General features: G+C 36.3%; 1 protein-coding gene across 3 annotated transcripts in view; it reads left to right on the forward strand.

The window, feature by feature from the left end:
* LOC135743918 (macrophage mannose receptor 1-like) overlaps positions 1 to 20,165 on the forward strand; it is a 38,362-nt gene that overhangs the window by 7,314 nt on the left and 10,883 nt on the right. For 2 of the 3 annotated variants that reach the window (XM_073813254.1, XM_065261822.2), the window contains exons 6-24: positions 332 to 472; positions 2,528 to 2,710; positions 4,502 to 4,659; positions 4,775 to 4,888; positions 5,230 to 5,345; positions 5,423 to 5,571; positions 5,671 to 5,867; positions 6,909 to 7,027; positions 7,612 to 7,693; positions 7,818 to 7,962; positions 9,544 to 9,582; positions 11,478 to 11,641; positions 13,167 to 13,237; positions 14,661 to 14,761; positions 15,103 to 15,242; positions 16,010 to 16,112; positions 16,351 to 16,523; positions 18,191 to 18,211; positions 20,032 to 20,103. In XM_073813254.1, coding sequence (XP_073669355.1) covers positions 332 to 472; positions 2,528 to 2,710; positions 4,502 to 4,659; positions 4,775 to 4,888; positions 5,230 to 5,345; positions 5,423 to 5,571; positions 5,671 to 5,867; positions 6,909 to 7,027; positions 7,612 to 7,693; positions 7,818 to 7,962; positions 9,544 to 9,582; positions 11,478 to 11,641; positions 13,167 to 13,237; positions 14,661 to 14,761; positions 15,103 to 15,242; positions 16,010 to 16,112; positions 16,351 to 16,523; positions 18,191 to 18,211; positions 20,032 to 20,103 — 2,288 coding nt within the window. The remainder of the gene's footprint in view (positions 1 to 331; positions 473 to 2,527; positions 2,711 to 4,501; positions 4,660 to 4,774; positions 4,889 to 5,229; positions 5,346 to 5,422; positions 5,572 to 5,670; positions 5,868 to 6,908; positions 7,028 to 7,611; positions 7,694 to 7,817; positions 7,963 to 9,543; positions 9,583 to 11,477; positions 11,642 to 13,166; positions 13,238 to 14,660; positions 14,762 to 15,102; positions 15,243 to 16,009; positions 16,113 to 16,350; positions 16,524 to 18,190; positions 18,212 to 20,031; positions 20,104 to 20,165) is intronic. The other variant, XM_065261823.2, reaches the window with a different exon arrangement.

Here is a 20,165-nt window from a genome sequence, read left to right on the forward strand (position 1 = left end):
ATTATGTATCAACCACCATAATAGAACTGCAACATGGTCTCTTCTTCGCCATAACACATGTGCTCTAAACACACATCAATATTCCAACTAACACAAACACTGATCACCATAACAATGTCTTTAAATAAAACAAATCCAATATCTAAATTTAAGTTAATAAATAAAGTAAGATGATGGTATAGAGGGGATAGAGGAGATAAAGTCACAAACTGCAGTCAGCTTCAGTGTTACTTTTTAACACTCTGTAGTGTGGACCAATATAAACACTGAGCACTGTTAATTTAACACTTGAGATTTTTATTGTTTGAATGTCATCTTTATATTCCTGTAGGTCATCCCTCTCTGGTGCCGGGCCTTAACTGTGCTGCATTAAACGCTGGTAAAGCATCCAAGTGGGAAAGTTTGGCCTGCAGTAAGAAGTTAGGTTACATTTGCCGAAAGGGAAATTCAACAGATATCACACCTTCAACAGGTACATAGATTTACTTTTTGTGGCTTCATGGTTCCGAAAGAACCTTTAACATCCAACACCCTTTGTAAAAATTCAACTTTACTTTAAGAGTGCATTTAGTAGCTCACAGCTACATAACGGTTCCAAATGAATATATAAATTGTTTATGGACCTACAAACAAGACACTGTCCCAGTAACAGCTTTTGAACTTTTTTTGGTATTATATTATATTACATTATATTATATTATATTATATATGTACAATGTTATATTAGAGAAAAATATCTAGACATACAATCAGTTAATCAAATCTATACATTACAAAGTGCACTTGCATATGCTGATTAATATTATTTTAACTGTTGATAAAATAAGCCTGTCATCATGCGGCTCTTAATGTAGGGCGTCTTTAACAAAAGAGAAACAATCGGCACACATAATCTCAGGTTTCCTAAATGAAGGCACGTTTGGGGCTGTATCAAAATATATGAAACCAAAAGATAATTGCCAAATGCGTGGTTGACCATTGTGTTGGTGTGCTGCTCATTTTAAACTCAAAAAAGGAAATTTCTTTAATTGTTGTTTGTATCTCACAGACTGTCTATCCACCTGTTAAATAACTCTGTATGGCATCGCTGTAAAGAAGATTTTAATTTAGCACTTTTAACAAGTTTATTGTCTTGCCATATTTAATAATACAGCACAATTTTATAATTTATAGCAATTTATTTCGCTTTGAGAACCCCCTATTCCACAGAACCCCTTGCCTTGAAAATGGAGTAGTTTCGACAGGTTCAGAGGAAATTTAAACTGGGCATGGTCAGCATAAAAATGAAAGCTGATATTTCCTTATATTGTCTCCTAGTGTCTCTCTCTTTGTCAGGTTACACTAACTTCCTATAGCAGCTGTCACGGTGGGATACACCGAATAACGAAAACTAAAGGAGAACCCAAACGCAGACACGATATACAAAAATAAACTATGATTTATTTAATACAGAACAGAAACACCCACGTGGGGGTAAAACAGATGATGAAACTAAAGACTGTGGTGAAACACAAACCAAAACACGGGAACAACAGGAACAGCTCTTCAACACGAAATACATGAACACAGAGCTAAACAACTTAGACAACGCACGCGCACACAACAGAGAACGAAAGGGCATAATATAGACACCACATCAATGGGGAACAGGTGAACATAATTAATTACGTAAGACACGAGAACATAAGGGAGTAGGGTAAAAGTGACAAGACACTGGGAACACGTGACACAAAAACATAATGTGAAAACACGTGTTCCCACACAGAACACAATGCTGTCATAGCCTTGCCCTCTAATATCAGACCTGAATCATACACTAAGGTCAGGCAAGACCATGACAGCCACAAGACACTGGGAACACGTGGAAGCCACACATACCATATGACTCCACATGTCCCCACACAGAACATAGTACTGTCATGGACTTGCCAAATGTACTCAGACCTTAATTTAGTACAAAAGGTCTGACAAGCCCATGACAGCAGCTTGCATCAAATTCAAAGCTCTGCTCCTGGCCTTTAAAACCACAATTGGGTCAGCGCCCCCTTACCTTCAATCGCTAATACAGACGTATGTACCCTCTAGATCCCTACGCTCTGCCACAGAGCAACAGCATGTGGTGTCGTCCCAAAAATGGAAAAAATATCACTATCGCATACCTTTACTGGTTCTGTTCCTCTTCTTTGGAATTATCTACTGGTTGTGACAAGTTCTGCTGACTCTGAAACAGTCTTTAAGAATCAGATAAAATCCCATCTCTTCCGCCAATACTTATGTATTGCTTTTCTTGTGTTGCTCTAATTGCTTTTATTGTTACCCTTATTTGTAAGTTGCGTTGGACAAAGGCATCTTGGCTAACTGACTAAATCTAAATGTACTAATGAGAAGAGGATAGGGCCTAGAACTGATCCCTGTGGTACACCATATCATTTCGCTTTTATTCGTTTGTGGGAACACACACACAGAGCCCATATTCGGTCAATGTTAAATGTTTGTCTCTCTCTCTTTCTCTCTCTCTCTCTATCAGGTAAAGGTCAGCCTTACTCCTGTCCAGTGGCATGGGTACCATATGCTGGTCACTGTTATTATCTGCAACGCACTAAGAAAATGTGGAGTGATGCTTTGGCTGCGTGTCACAGAGAAGGATCAGATCTGGCCAGCATTCACAACATTGAAGAACACAGTTTCATCATATCACAGACTGGATACAGTACGTGTGCACAACTACATTGTTTTACTAACACACACAAAAACCTACACATTGTTGTCTGACAAAAGAAATAAAATTATATAAAAAATATAAATGTGAACAACTGAGCATAGAAAGTAAATCTTACGCAATGAACCGTCCCATTAGCCACTTTTGGCACTGTATTGGACATGACAGGACTGTTCTAAAACACAAACATGTCAGGATCCTGTCGTGATCTTGTCTTGTCTTAAGCCTGGAATGAACCAGAATCCTGTACCGGTCCAGTTTTGGAGACCGCTCCCGCCTGTAGCCGCAAAGTTCAGCACCAGATACAACCCGTCACCCGTGATAATATAAAAATTAAATCCACACCCGCCCAGACCTGTTAATATTTGGCCCGTTACCCAACCCGTGCCCGCACCCACATAAATCACACACACTAAAATCATTCCAATTAAAGTGCTTTATTTTTTTTATCTCATATCTCTCTCAACATCATAACAGCGTCTTGAATGGGCTAATGAAACAGGCTTAAGTGCGCTTTATTTTGCGCCATTCAAGTAGCCTACCATCGGCCCCTTAATAGGATGTGGAACCTGATAACTATACACAAATGGACCTATTAATGAAAAAAATAACAAGATAAAATACAAACTACCCACACAACCCCTGCTGTGCTCCTACAAGTCTTGAAATGTTTCTAAGAGAAGACGTTCCCAGCTTCCGGCTATCGTTTAAACTTGGGTACGACAAGCATGTAGACTGTATGATGATGCATCACATGTTAGCGCAACGTTACCATCATGCGCTAGTGGTAAACAAATACTAGTACGCAGGTCATAGCAGCAAACACACACTCTCAGATACCTATCGTAGGCTATCTTTGGACGCAAGACTGGGAAAACGGCCATCTTTGAATCTCTCTCACTGAACGACATATGACCACCAATGAAGAGCCATGATCACAGAAATTGTGACGATTGTTTAACAATGGCAATTTTTCGTCTGGGACAGTCAAAATCGTGCAATGTATTCCGGGCTTTAGTTTTTAGTTCATTGTGACAGGGTTCTGATAGTACCATGTTTTGTGTGAAGGCATGTGGCCTTATTCATTAGGCCATGTGCTTTCTCTGTCTCGTCTCTGACCCCGCCCCTCATCTCCTCGTTTATAAATCCTTATTATTGTTTGATTCATGTCACCTTTTCCCCTCTTGATTTTTCTCCCTTATCAAAAAGCCCTCGTGTTTGCTCTCCTGTGCCTATTCGTTTTGTACTTGTTCCTGCATGTAGTCATGAGAAATCTAGTCTAGTGTTTAAGTCAAGTATAGTCAATTGCCAAGTTTAGTGTTAAGTCTGTCTAGTGTCGTATTATCTTGTTTCATGTTGTTTGCCCCCTTGTGGGTTTTGCTTTCCTTGTTTTGTCTTGTGAATAAAGTGTTTTTCTTGTTAACCCCGGAATCGTCTGCGCCTGGGTTCTGCCTCCTGTTTCTTATATAAACGGTGGAACTGAGACATTTTCTGGATAAAAGGAACAATAACGTTAATATTTCCAAGCCAGTGCTTGATATAACAGCAAAGTAGTTTACTACGGTTTGTTTGTAGATCGCTCTTGCCAGGTCAAATATGGCAGTGACCTTGATGATAAATCACATAGGCTTAAATGGTGCCTGTTTGAAGAAAATTGTTTGGCAACATACAAATAAAGCAATCATTGGCTGTTTATTTGATTACCAAAATAGTTGTTATTGTTGCACCTCTAATAATTTAATATCAGTTGGTGGTATAAAACTGAGTGTTGTTGTTGTGTAGTGTCGACTGATGAGCTCTGGATTGGTCTTAATGATCAAAGGATTCAGGACCTGTTTGAGTGGTCAGATAGATCACACGTCACCTTCACTAAATGGTTTGTTGGAGAACCTTCACACATCACAAATCGAATGGAGGATTGTGTTCTTATCACAGGACAGGTGGGTAGTTTTATTTACTTTTTGCTCATCGTTCTCACTATAGTTTCTTTCTGATCGTTTTATATCAGAATAAGGCATAATTCTTCCTTAGTAATGCTTACCATTTGTGTAATAGGAGGGAAAGTGGTCAGATCATCTGTGTGAGTCAGCTCATGGTTACATCTGTAAGAAGAAAGCTTCCATTAAACCTGAAGGACCTCCAGAGGTCATCAGTCCTGGATGTCCAGCTGTGAGTCTGCATCACCTCATACTCTTTATTTTACTTAAACAAACATTTAATAATAAAGATCCACTAATAAACACAATAAAGTCACACAATAAACGCACTGAAAAATTACAAATCAAAGCCAAATGTAACATTAAGTTGTGTTTGTAAAGTCAGTTATATGACACGTATTATAAATGTATCTTCAGTCTATTTGTTAATATATTTTAACAGTTTCTGTGTGTTTTCTGTCTGTTATGTGGTCATGAGACATTATTGATGTTGTGTATTAAGTGTTGTGTAAATACACAGATGTAAATTATATATAAGGGTCATTTGGTGATATTGGGAATCTCTTTTTACAGGGTTGGTTTAGGTTTGGCTATTACTGTTATAATGTTGCCATGGAAACCAAAACTTTTGATGATGCCAAACTGATGTGTGAGCAGACTGCAGCTAACCTGGTTGATGTTGGCAGCAGGTGAGTAGATGATATATAGTAATACTTTACTAAATTACAGTAAAATGAATAATACAATGTGGTATCTTTGCTATTAGATATGAGAATGCGTTTCTCATCAGTCTGGTTGGTCTTCGACCTGAGAAATATTTCTGGATTGGTTTGTCTAATACTCATCAGACTGAGCGATTCCAGTGGATCAATGGTGATGAAGTCAAGTTTACACACTTTAATGTAGGCATGCCAGGTATGTTGATGAGTTTCATTGTGTTCGGTCTGTGTGACATCAATCAAAGTCAAATCTACAAGAGTTTAACTTCTCACGTCTTTGTATTTTCACCCTCAGATAAGCACAGAGGTTGTGTGGCAATGTTAACAGGAACTTCAGCAGGATTATGGGATGTATTGGCCTGTAACACTACACAGAAATACATCTGTAAGAAAATGGCAGAAGGAGTCACGACAACCCGAGAGCCTCCGACCACACAACCACTCAGCTGCCCGGATAATTGGATTAAAAAAGATCCAGGAAATTGTGTTCAGGTAAATGTGAAGACACATGATTCTTCTAAAACACAGAGCATCTGTAACAGCATTAACACACTTTTAAAAATGTCACAGAAGGCACAGAATAAACACAAATTCTAGAAATGTAGCATTATAATATTAAAGGGATAGTTTGGCCAAAAACGATATTAAACCCGTGATTTACTCACCCCCAAGCTGTCCGAGTTGCATATGTCCATCGTTTTTCAGACAAACACATTTTCGGATATTTAATAAAATGTTTTAGATCTTTCAGTTGATTAAATGTAATGTTATGGGGTCCACCCATAGTCCACGACCTTCAAGTAAAAAAAAAAGTGCGTCCATCCTTCACAAATTAAATCCAAACGGCTCCAGGATGATAAACAAAGGTCTTCTGAGGGTAATTCGCGCGGTGTTGTTGTAGAAATATCCATATTTAAAACTTTATTAACGAAAATAAATACCTTCCGGTAGCGCCGCCATCTTAGACTCCTCTGTATTCAGGAGAGAGTATTAGCGTAGTGTACGCACTTTTCTTAGTGACGTATGACAAATTCGGAGGGCGGGGGCACAGAGCAGCAGCAGAGTAGCCTCCGTAGGCTGCGTAAGCTCTCATCCTGAATGCGGACGTGACTAAGATGGCGGCGCTACCGGAAGGTATTTATTTTCGTTAATAAAGTTTTAAATATGGATATTTCTACAAGAACACCACGCGAATTACCCTCAGAAGACCTTTGTTTATCATCCTGGAGCCGTTTGGATTTAATTTGTGAAGGATGGACGCACTTTTTTGGACTTGAAGGTCGTGGACTATGGGTGGACCCCGTAACATTACATTTAATCAACTGAAAGATCTAAAATATTTGATAAAATATCCGAAAATGTGTTTGTCTGAAAAACGATGGACATATGCAACTCGGACAGCTTGGGGGTGAGTAAATCATGGGTTTAATATCATTTTTGGCCGAACTATCCCTTTAATACAATTATTAACAAATAAAACACATAACATTATTTGTGTTCAGGACAATCACACCTTTCATATGTATTTCTTAGATCTACAGAAAGACAAAGGATAAGAAGAAGACTTGGTTTGAAGCGCGTGATTTCTGTCGAGCTGTTGGTGGTGATTTAGCGAGCTTTCATTCAGAAAATGAAATGAATGTGTTACCATCGTAAGTACTCACAAGTTCTAACACACAGAATATATTCTTTATTATCATTATTGTTATTTTGTAGGGTGATGCAAGCAGGGTTACCTAAAACTTTAAATCAGTTCATGAGTTAGACATTAAACTACGTCAGCAACACCCCGGTGTTAGCACTGTCATTTCTACTGAAACTTCTCTATTCTGAACCTCTCAGAATCACAATTACGTCTAAGTCTCAATTTAATTCTTTATGGCAAACCATAGGAGCGGATTAAAATGAATGGGGCTACCAGTGCTCGATTAATTTTAATCAAGTTACAACTTAACACACCAAACGTGAATTTAATGATTTGCGCGAGTAGATTACTTACCAAGTTGCAAAGACGCAAATAAGTCGCAAACTTGCGCGGGGCAATGTGAATGATGTGCGTTGGGCTGCAAACATGCAATATTCACTTTAAATGCAAAATGAAAGATTTTAGAGATATCCGTTTTTTGCGTCTCTCTACATTCAAGTATAGGATTGTCGTCTTATGTGACTGAAATAGACCGAGTGTAGAGACTTTCCTTAATAAACAACCTGTTTTGTCACGTGACCTTTTTATTAGGAGTTTCAGATCAGACCCGACGTGGATCGGCTTCACTTCATTGGACAGTAATTCTGGTTTTGTGTGGTCAGATCAAACTCCTGTGAGTGATTTCTCATTACTCTCTGTCTATTTGTGTTGATCTGTTGAGGCTTTTCCTTCCAACATTATTTTACATTTTGTATCATGTTATTCTGTCCGTGATTGTGTTTATATTTCTGTTTTAGTCCGATTATCAGAACTGGGCCTCTGGTGAACCAAACAACTACAACAATAATGAGAACTGTGCTGAATATGGCAGTAATTATGGACGCAAGTGGAATGATCGTGATTGTGATGCTGATATGGACTGGATCTGTCAGATTCCAATAGGTACACATGCAGATATAAGCAAATATATACAGTACAGAGTAAACAAAACTGTGTTAGTGAATGAATGTTTTGATGAATATTTAGATTTATTACACAGCTCTATGAAATGTGTCATTCTGATTCACTGTAAAAAAGAAAAAGTTTAACTTAAATTTTAAAGGCAACTTGCTGCACAGCTTTTTTGAGTTTACTGAACTTTTGGGTCATGTAAATGTCAACTTAAACCGACAAGTTGAACCAACTTAAACTGATTAGGCAATAAGCAAATTTCTGAGTTTACTCAACTAGTGACTTAACCCTTGTGTGTTGTTGGGGCTATTTTTGTTTTTTGAGTCTTAATTTGGCCACAACTTTCTCTGTGTTTCAGTAAATTGAATTATTTTTGGTGACAAATCTTATATTTACAGATATTTTAAGAAAATGCTTTGAAATTTTTCAAAAACTCAACAATATACCATGGGTAAATGTACTACCCTTTCATGTTGTTAGTGGCCAAAAAAAGGCCACTAAATTAAACTGCAGTAAAAATGTATCAGATTAATATTCAAATTTACTTCAAACTTGTTAATCAACCTCAGTACTGATCAAAACTACCTAATGTTTACAACAATTCCATGATTTTAATTGCCAAGTTTATAAGTGGTGTTACTGATTTGGGGGGGAAATGGTAGGGATCACTTGGGCATGTAAAAGATGAGTAAAAACATTGGCATTTTTAGTTTTGTGCAGCATCAGATTTTTTTCTCCCTCATTTATGGTTCGTGGCCATTTTTGCCCCATTGACTTCCATTATAACAATGTTTTTTTGATTGCGTAGCCATGACAAGGAGGGCGTGATGCTCTGTTCTGTCCTGCTGGTGAATGATCTCAGCTTCAGTTATGATAATGACGAGCTCCCTGATCTCCGCTTCAGTCCAGTTTGCCAACATTTCTCTTCATGATTGTTGATCTGCGTTTAATCACTGTGTCAAAGAGCTGAACCATAACTTCTGGTTGGGATGACACGCTCTTCCTCACTATGGCACGCCCCTTACAGCATTGTTTCTGCCTCTTGTTCACACAGAATCATTTTTGTTAATGTTACGGCAATGTTACTATCTCTTTACAAGAGCGATCCCAGAACATTTATTGGATGTGTTTGTGCTCACACAAAAGCCTCTTGCAAATTTTATGGAAATCTTTGCTCCCATTGGTACACTGTAAAAAAATGCAGCATGAAATTAAAACAACTTGGTTTTTTGAAGTCAGTTCAACCTACAGGTACTATTTTAAGTTTTGGCTTGAGCCTCGAGTCTATGTCTTAGATAACAATACATACGATTATAAAATATTTACGTCCAATTATGTATTAATTTGGTTAGTAGCTGTACAATAAGTGGGATAATGTGTTTTTATTTCAAGACAAACACATTCAGAGTGCAAGTCTTGATTACCCTGTGTTACTTTTGTGATAATCTTTTCAGTCGCTTTGTATAAAGGCATCTGCATGTACATTATCCTTTACTTAACAAACCTCTTTCAGATGCAGGGAAGGACTTTGAAACACCACCGCAGAAAATTAATAAATTATTTTTTTTACAGGCATAACTCCAAAATCCCCACCGACATCAGTCATTCAAGGTAAGGATTCACTCATGTATGTGTTATACAACAGCATTCATCTGTTTCTCGTGTTGCTTGACTTTTGATCTATACATATATAGCTCTCTGGTAGATTCATGTTTTAATGTGAGTTTTTGTGATATGGAGTGATACATCTTCAATATTAACATTCTCCATATTAACTCATCTAACCAGATTATGCTTTTTAAAACATCACACAATCTTTAACCAGCATAAGTCACATAGAAGAGTCTTATACAGTTGAGCGTTTAAACGGGTTATGACGTGAGAAATCAAAACTAAAAGTTCATTATCACTGCCACTAGTGGACGATTTAGAAAGCCAATGTAAGAGAGAGGGAATCCGTCGTATTATTTAATCATGCCAAGTTTTTTTCCATTTATGTTTATATTTTTTGAGAGTACCCAATTGATGCTCTTTATTTGTTTTTTCTTGAAAAAGTCTTTAACCCCTGGGCGATCTCCCCCCCACATGCAGCGCAACCCACTGATAGAGAACTACACTTCTATACTAGACATTATTGCATTTGAAGAGTTCCGATTCAAAACTTTAAACCCTACATGCGTCTGGCATGATTTTTTGTTAATTGACATTTTTTAATAAGACTATTAATAGAGTCTGCCTAAAAACCAACATGATCTCATGGAAATCTGTGTTATAGTCATGGAAAATTTTATCACTTTATCTGTGTCCATTTCACGGAAATCAGCTTTTTTCCATTTTTTTTCCAGTTCTCATTGTTTTTTCCTGTTTTCAAATCATTGTCGCTTGGGGTTGGGGTTAGGATGTACTTTTATGTTAGGATGTACTTTTATGTATTGGTTTCTACAAGTTTTTCTTCCACTTTTAAAACTATTCTCGCCTGGAGTTGGGGTTAGAGTTGGGGTTTGGGTTAGGATTTCTAAAAATGTAACAGAAAGTGATTCCAACCCCAAACGACAATGGTAAGAAAATAGGAAAAAAACAATGAGAAAACAATACATAAAATGATACAAGAAATCCGTGGGAGTTACACGGAAAAGACATCCGTGCTCCCGTCACAGAGAAATGCTGAATTACGTGAAATGGACATTGATGAAGTCATCAAATTTTCGTAAGATCAAAAACTGTAATTTCTGAATGGCCTGAGGGCGGGATTAAGCGTTTTGTTTTTGATTTAAAATATTTGATGAACTTAAATTACGTTTCAATAGCATTCAGTTTATGATTAAAATTATTTCATTTTGGACGAAGGTGGCTCGTTTAGCGGCTTTTGGACCTGAACTCTTCATATATCTACAATATTATTATTTCTAGTAATAATTGGCAGCCCCCTGCAATACTGTTGTTGCCCATTTGTTGAAAACCACTTCTCTGTAGCATTGCTGTGAAGAAACCTTAAGGGGATTGCACACCGGCCGCGCAGCTCAGCGTTCGTGCCGCGCCGAGTCGCGTATTGGACAACTCGACAAACCGGAAGTGCACATTAAATAGTGCAAGCTTCGTCAGATAGCGTCTACTTCAAAATGCAAAATATACGTTAGCAGCCAATGTTAATCGTTAATGATTTGGGACAAATATGATGTTATTTAATGTTAAACTATGTGAGTGGTGCTGTGTGGCGCGACAGGGATTTTAGCAACTGCCTGAGTCAAAGCTGGGCGGCGCGGACAGGCGCCACTTGGCGGCGCCGGTGCGTATACTCATAGAAAACAATGTGTTCCATTTTTTTAGAACGGCGCTGCGCGGCGATCCCCTTTAGTCTACTTAACATCTCCATAAATTATAATAGTTATTATCTTATAATGTTGTATTATTGAAGTCACATATGTTGAAAAGAAACATTTCAGATTTTTTTTACAGCTATATAGATGACGTAAATCAAGATTTTATCCTTTTACCTCTCACTATAGAATATAACAAGACGTCTGATGGCTGGATTCAGTATAATGGCAGTCAGTATTTCATTAATAATGATCTGCACCCTATGGAAGATGCTCGTGCCTTCTGTAAGAAGAATCATGCTGATCTTATTGTCATTAATGGTCAGACTGAGAGGAGGTTTATATGGAAGCAGGTAAAATAAAATACTGACAATGCTTTCCAGTTTGACTTGCACTCTGCTGCTAAATGATTTTAATTAAAAATGTATGATGGTTGATGATGTCATGCAGGTAAGAGGCAGACAAAGCTCATATCTGCAGCAGTATGTACTTGCACATCACTTCCTAGAAAAAAATGAGATATTTCAAGAGTTATGGCTCATGTTTTCTAGGTTGAATTGCTCTTTTTGGTTTCCCTTATGGTGAAGATCCATGCACAGTTCCATTTACTTTGTCTGGCCATTACTATATGAAACTTTAGTTGTGGGCACATGTTGCATCTAATGAAGATGTCCAGATGGTTCTCACCATTGATGTCCTTTGATAAGAAAGCCACTAGACTTATCTTTGACCAGTCTGGTCTGACTGTTAATATGTAGTATTAATATGTAACTCTTAAAAACACAAAACATATACATTTTAAATAAATAATTAAGCATACAATGTAACCGTATTTGCAAAATTTTATCACAGCATTTTTACGTTTTTACAGCTACAAAGCGTAAAACATTTACAAATATTTCATACCATAAAGATTGCTGAATAATTTTCTACTAAAACAGATTATTAAAATCATGTACTGTTTGAAAAGCATAACAGACAGACACGTGTAACCATAATAATTTATTTGTTGCGAATTTTCCAAAGCGTTACCAAAAGTAGTTAAAATGGAGTTTATGAAGTACAGAGAAATATTCAAGTTATTAATCCACGAGAACATAAATCCGACTTTTCTCTGTCAAGGCGCACATTTCAAATTTCAAAAGTGCATCGACTGAAAGACGGCATTGTCGCAAATCTGTGATGTAGCACACAAGAGACAATGAGCGTTTAATATCACTGCCGTAAAGCAATGTGTCGTAAAGCTTCTTGAGGTGCGTATTTAAATTAAATTAATAACGAATTTGAAATTTGATGTTTACGGTCACTGATGAGAACTGAAATCAAGATCGCTCGATAAAGTGCTGAATTCGGATCTGTTTCTCGCAATTATTAATTTTAAAGATGTGGATTAGCAAATTAATAAAATATGTGAATTTATGTTTTGGTGTAATAATTGTTGCATAGGAGAAAACGCCTTTTCTGTGTTATGGCAAACAAACTAAATTTTACAAAATCATTTAATGATTTTAGAAATGTTATTCATTTGAAGGTTTTAAAGTGTAGTCTTGTTTAACATTGTGTAAGTATCTGATAGTCATGAACATTTCATTAGGTAAATGAGTGACTGAAAACATGTCATTATTATCCGCGTCCACCAGAGTGTTTATTCCTGCAGGAGCATGGAAGTTCTGATAAGACTGATTCTTTGGGTGTTTTTTACAAAAACAAAGTTTGCTCCTTGTGTTAAAGAAATATTTTAAGTATCTCAAATTCTTTTGTAAGTTTGGGCTTCATAATATTTAAGCTCACTCCTCAGTAGACTAAAGACACAGTCTATAGTTCACAGGAATTCACAAGCATTTTTGTAGGACTAACTGATGCTGTTTTATACTGTAGATATCTAGAAGTGAAAGATCACACACTCAGTACTACATTGGGATGACTGTAGAGTTGGACAAATCATTTAGGTGAGTATGAAAGACTACAACACAAAGACTATATGGCTGCTGTGTATAAGTCGTCATATTATATTATGACAAAAATGGCAGACATTTTGATTAATCATTTGATTAAAAGTCCAAAAAAGAGTAACCAACGCATTTACGATCCTGTGGGCTTAACTTATCAAACAAGCTAACTGCTAATACTCATAGCAGTGCATGTAATAACGTTTCATGTTAAGTAAACTGGACTGTTGTCAGACATATGCTTTTTTTCTAGTAAACAGTAATGGTTTTATTTATAAATATATTGATACTGTAAGAATTTGTAGTCTGCCTTGACACAGATTCCACTACAAATTAGGTGGTGAAACAAGTTCATCCCTCTAATAGGCTTGATAATCATAAAGTTAATCGCAGATCAAGCAATACAATAATAAAACCTTAAGTGATATTTTCTGAATAGTAGTATGGGAGCAAAAGTGAGACTTTGAGAACCAACACAGTTCAAAGAGGGTCTAGAATAATAAAAGACATCTGTCTAAACATCATCCAATCACTTGGTTGAGCACACAGTTGGTTACAAAGATAGTCTGATCATATAAATCCGATGACCCGTTTGGGCACACAGTTGGGGACAGGGGTCATTTCTAATAAAATTATATTCATATATTAATATAATTATAATTATATCTCATTAGCATTAGGGGTGGGAAAACAGGTTTGAAACTGTATAAAGTGTTAAGACTGACTTTGCTCAGGGTTTAATCTGACTCTGCTAAACCCAAAGTATGGTATGACATGCTTTGTCACTGCTTCCCCAAGACAATACTTTCATCAAGATTTTCAACGTCCTCATAATTTTTTCTTATAATACCAACCTTGTTGATTCACATAAATCTGTCCATGTAAAAACCACAGCCTCTCCATACCTGAAGTGAATTCAAACAGCACCACACACTGAGTTAATTTGACCCAGGATTTGAGTTGATGCGTCCTGGGAGGGATGCATTTATTCAACTGTCAGTGAAAACGACCCAAATATAAATTTGCAACTGAATGGGTTACACTTAACTACCCAAGACTTTAAAAAAAAACCCAAATGACCCAAAAGGCTCAACCCAGCATTTGGGTAGAAAAAATAACCCAGCATTTTTTTGAGTGTATTTTATTGATTATGGATATTTATATTGAATGTATTTTAAAGTATTACTGCATTTGTCAAGTTGATTCGCAGCCTACCCGGATGAGGTTTGTGTTATTATTGATATCTGTAAGTAACTAACATGTCTCCACTGACCAATCAGAATCAAGCATCCAAGAGAATAGAAGTGTGGGTAGTGTGATTGGGAAAAGAGTATGAAGATTATGGGGGAGAGTTTGACATCTTTATGATGGGATGATATTCTTTATTGGTTAATTTAATTTGTGTGTGTGTCTCTGTGTGTAGTTGGGTGGACGGTTCACCTGTTGTATATACTGCATGGGAACAAAATGAACCAAATTTCTCCAACAATGATGAGAACTGTGTGACCGTTTTCAAAAGCACAGGTGAGGACTTCTCATCACAGCTGTATATGATATAGCAAATAGACGAAGAACAACATCAACTAATGCTGAGGCGTCTATTCAGTCCTGCTCCAGAGACATCACATCTAAATTATAAGATGTTGATTCAGATTAAATAAAGTGTTGGAGCTGACCTTGGAGGACGTTTTCTCATTTGCATTAATGAATTCATTTTAACCATTAGGTTTAATATTTCAGAAGCTTGTTTTTGTACAGCAATATTATATGACACATATATAGTATACTGTATGTCTTATTTACTCTCTTTGTTTTAATGGTGCCCATGATCTGATGGATAACATGTACTGTGTATGTTTCTGTAGGACTCTGGAATGATATTAATTGTGGTCATTCGTTACCCTCGATCTGTAAAAGAAGTGATGATTTTGTCAACACCACCATGTCTCCAACCACTGTACCAGCGGGCGGCTGCGCTCCTGAATGGACTCTGTTCAGAGGAAAAGTAAGAACCAATACTGTCCAAATACATCAAAACCAGTGTTTGAATTTAAGGCCCCCCCATAAGAATTAAGAGATGCCATTAGTCCCTAAAAAATAACCTATAGGGATCCCTTGGTCCATTAAAACTAGGACTATTTTTTTTTTCAAATTATTGCACGAACAAAAAACAACATTGGCTTTGTTTACATGCACAACATTTTTTTCAATTCAACTGAATTTAATCCGATTGCAGGTTACGACATTACAGTTTACATGCACCCTAAACATTGCAATTTGATTAAAATATTTATTTACATGTACAATCTATATAATCCAAACCAAATGTCTGCGCAAACGCACAGCCAGGGTTGCCAGATTCAAGTATCAAAATCATGCCAATGGACATTAAAAAAAAAAAAAAAAATGTACAAAGTCAACGATGAGTTGGAGAAAGTTGTTCTTAAGAAGTTTTAGATATAGGCAAAGAAAACACATTTTTCGAAATGCACAACGCTATTTTATTGCTTTATGTAATGTTATGAAAGACATGAACGCTGCAGAATGTACAGCCCGTGACCCCATTACCTTAATAATGCATTTCTCAATATTTTATCCATCCTCCATCTTTCTGGAAATCAGCACAAAAAAAATGTGAAGATATTTTAGATGAAATCAAAAGTCAACAACAATGTAATGCATGAAATGTTTTTTTTTCTGTTAATTCCCTGACAAAGTAACTTTGTTAATCAAAGCTGCAATTTTTTTCTGATTATTTGTGTTTCCAAATAGTGTTACAAGTTTTTCGATAATAAAATGTCATGGCAAAAATCACGAGATCACTGCATTTCAAATGGAGGCAATCTGGTGTCCGTTCGGAGTCGCACAGAGCAATGTAAGTATGACACTAATACTGTTATCTGTTCATCCTTTACACCTGAATTTATTTATTTATAAGAAATTAAACCTGCTGATATCATTGTGGTGTTTAAGAATTCTACATGTATTCTCTAGTAAAACTAGTTAACATGTTTGCAATTAAAAGGATTATTAGAGTGGGAGTGGATTGTAAATAAAATATAAAAAGTTATTAATGTTAAATAATTAAAAAATCCCCTTGTTTGCGTTCTCAGTTTTTCTCACAACATTAATGCTAAGTGCTGTTGATGACGTGTGGATCGGTTTAAATGACATTGTCTCAGAGAGAAACTTTATGTGGACCGACAATCGAGCTGTCAGATACACAAACTGGCTTAAAGGTCAACCTTCATCAAGTTTACAGTCAAGACACTTTTTTGGGATGGGGGTAAGTGTGCATGAGTTTATTGCAAATAATAATAATGTGGTACAATCATCAAAGCTACGTTTTGTTTGTTGTGTATTTGTTTCAGCAGTCAGTTTTCAGTCTGTTTTTTACATTAAAACTTTGTATTTGATCACAGCAGTAAATCTGCTTCGTTTCACACTGCGTGCGTTTGGCACCGCAATGCAGGGTTAACCCCACAAAAGCGTGTTGAGAATTTTTAGGGATAACCCTGCTTCTAAATTACAAGTGTGAAACGATCCTTAACCTAGGGTTAAAAGCAGTGACGAAGATAACCCAGGGTTAAGCTCATTGTGAGAAGCCCTAGAGTTAATATTTCCAGTTCTGCTTTGAATTAAAAAGATTAAAATCAATAATCACAATTAAAGGAACAGTATGTAAGAAATGTATATCAATTAATCATAAAATGGCCTTGATATGTCACTAGACATTAAGAAATCATTTTCATTTCAAATACTTATATCACTGACAACAGTGGTCTGACCAGGATATTGTAATTTAAAAAGTGCAGTTGCAGCCCTCAACTGATGTTTGTGTTGTCATTTTGTGTATTGGCCACCAGTTGTGTGATTGCAGTACCAGTTTTAACCACAAGTGTTGTGATTGCAGTACCAGTTTTGGCCACAATCCTACATACTGTTCCTTTAAGTAGTTGTGTTCTTCTTTTTAGATAATCTAGTGTGACCACCAATGGGGCAAATTTTCAAAAGTCTCTCACTTCATAATGAGATAAGATATGAAAATGTAATAAATACAAAATATGTGCCCAAGACTTACTTCTTTCATTTGGTATGAGATTCGTACCATTGTGATGTATGGTGCTCAGTAAATGTTAGACAGTGTGAAAAGTCTGACAACTTACCTCACTCTCCCCTAGTATATATACTGTATGTGTGTGTATATGTATATACATATGGTAAAAGGTTTTAAAACACTTGACTGAAATGTTAACAATAATCTTAAAAATCATTTAATATGAATATGTATGGTTAAATGCTTTAAATTACTTTTGTAGACAAAAATATACCTGTACCAAACAGATTAATTTCTGTTATTAGAAAACTAAAATTTTATCTTAAAATGTTATTTTTGAAATAGTTGACTTAGACTGAGTATTTAAGGAAAAGCCCAGACTCTCATGTTGTTACAAACCCGCAAAGATTTCTTTGTTTTGATGAACACAAAGGAAGATATTTTGAGAAATGTTTGTAATTGAACCATTCGTGGACCCCATTCACTTCCATAGTAGGAAAAAATTATATTATGGAAGTAAATAGGGTCGACGAATGGTTTGGTTACAAACATTTCTCAAAATATCTTCCTTTGTGTTCATCAGAACAAAGACATTTTTGCGGGTTTGTAACAACATGAGAGTGAGTAAATGATGACAGAACCGGCTTATGTACTTTCTAAACTAATAATTTTGTCCTTGTTTAAACTCAGTGCATCCTTATAATAACTTCATCAGAAGAAACTTTATTGAGATTTTGTTTTTGTCATTTTATAATAAACACTTTTGGTTCTGATTATTTCTAATGATAAATCTAAGACATGTTCAGTTTTTATAAGAGGACTATTAACTTTGATTTTAACTGGATCTATTTCAATGTTGAATACTACAAATGTGTTTCTACAATTCTCTGTTTCAGGAAGACTATGATCAGATGGACGTAAGTGTGCATTAGTTTATTGCAAATTCTAATAATGTGGTACAATCATCAAAGCTTCTCTTTTGTTTGTTGTGTATTTGTCACTAAAAGCTTTGTGTTTGATCACAGCAGTTAATATAAGCATCTCATTATATTTTCTTCTCACTGGCAGCGTGTTTCAGTTTAAACTTTTGTTACAAGGTTCTGATCTTAGATGTAAATGTTTTACCATTTCATGAACTCAATGCATCGTAAAGCTACGGTAGCCGCCAAAGGACAAACATGTCAACGTCTGAGACAACATGGGGATGAAATGCGCTCTGGATTTTAACCAAGCAAACTGGCATATGATGTTTTCGAAATCTATGTCCCTTACCAGTTCAGATTCAATTAGTGGTGTAGTTTATATTTTTGTAGTGAGTATAGTGTGATTTTTCCCTCTCACCCTTACGCTCACTCGCCCCAGCGCGATCCCATAAGCACCACTACACTCACAGATGCATACAGTATGGATCTTCATGTAACTGAGAGCATTCTGAAAGTGCACTCATAAACACATACTGTAAACTGAATGTGTTATCATCATGTCAGTTTATTATTAGCAAGAAAAGACTTTAACAGCCAATGGGTTTACAGCTGGGGAAACTGGACTGATTTTTAGACTGGTTTAGTGTCAATCAACATCTAACTTAGGGCCAAGATTTAATCAAAAATAATTTAATAAACTGTTTACAATCTTCATGGCTAACACATGCATGAAAAAAAACTCTTTCAATAGCTATTATCCGACTATGGCCAACATTAACATACAGTAATTTAATGGTGTAAAAGTTTTAAATTACCTCACAGAAGTTTAAGATCCTGTACATTAAAATCTTGCGTAGATATTAAAATCAACACAGAAGGGAAGTATAACACTGTGAAGCACAAGCAAAGATATTGACATTCGAACTGAAGGTAGATATTGGATTTTATGAAAAACGCACTGCTCCACTCGTTCACTTCTCTACATGGACTGTTTGTTTCCAGTGTCGCGTGAGCTACACACTGTGTGCAGGTTCAACTTCATTTGGCGCTAACCACACAGACTGCTTGGTGATGTGAAAGTAACGCAAGAGCGAATCAAAGCAGACTTCTCTGTGTAATTTCTCAAATCGCACTCGCAGTACTTTGATGTCATTCTCTCTAGTCACTTTGGCGGCTCTGCTGTTGATTTACGCTGATCAGATTGCGCAGTTCGAAATTAAGTAAAACACACCAAATGTATAGCCTGCCTACTGTATAGGAGGTTCAACCTGCCAAAGTAGCAAGAGAGGCATGCTTATGGTCAGTGCTTCACATCTAAATGTATGAACGAACGTGTGAAATGTGTCACAAAACAAAACTGCTTCCGCTTCTCCGACATCTTCTCACTGACCTTGGTGCCTCTGGGCACTCGCCCAGTTTGCCAATATGGTTAATCTGCACCTAGGTAATATAAACAATACTGTTCATTATGTAAGGTATTTATACACCAATGATAATCTAGTTATGGATATTATATTGCATTTCTGTAAAGAGATCCTTATAAAAGTTACACAATGCACCAAGCTAACTTGATGCTCTTGTTAAGTGCACGTGTTTTTAAATCCTGTCCTCCATGAACATTTTGTCATTGTTTTTCACTTATTGTACTAGTGTGTTTCTCAATGATTTAATACATGTATCCTACATTTAAAACTTACAGATCAGGTCAAGATTTTCTGAGAGGACTATTCATTTTGATCTTAACTGTATCCATGAATATTTAAATGTTGAAAACTACAAACGTGTTCCTACAAGTTAGATTTTTTCTCTTTCAGGAATTCTTTAGGAGGAGACATATGAGACATTGGCACCACAATCCATTTTTACACCACAGAATGGAATATATGGTACTGTAGGTTTTCATATGTTTTTGATCGCATCTTCCTCTTCAGAAAATCCCATAGATTTT

This window comes from Paramisgurnus dabryanus, chromosome 2, assembly GCF_030506205.2.
Source record: "Paramisgurnus dabryanus chromosome 2, PD_genome_1.1, whole genome shotgun sequence".
Classification (NCBI taxonomy): Eukaryota; Metazoa; Chordata; class Actinopteri; order Cypriniformes; family Cobitidae; genus Paramisgurnus; species Paramisgurnus dabryanus.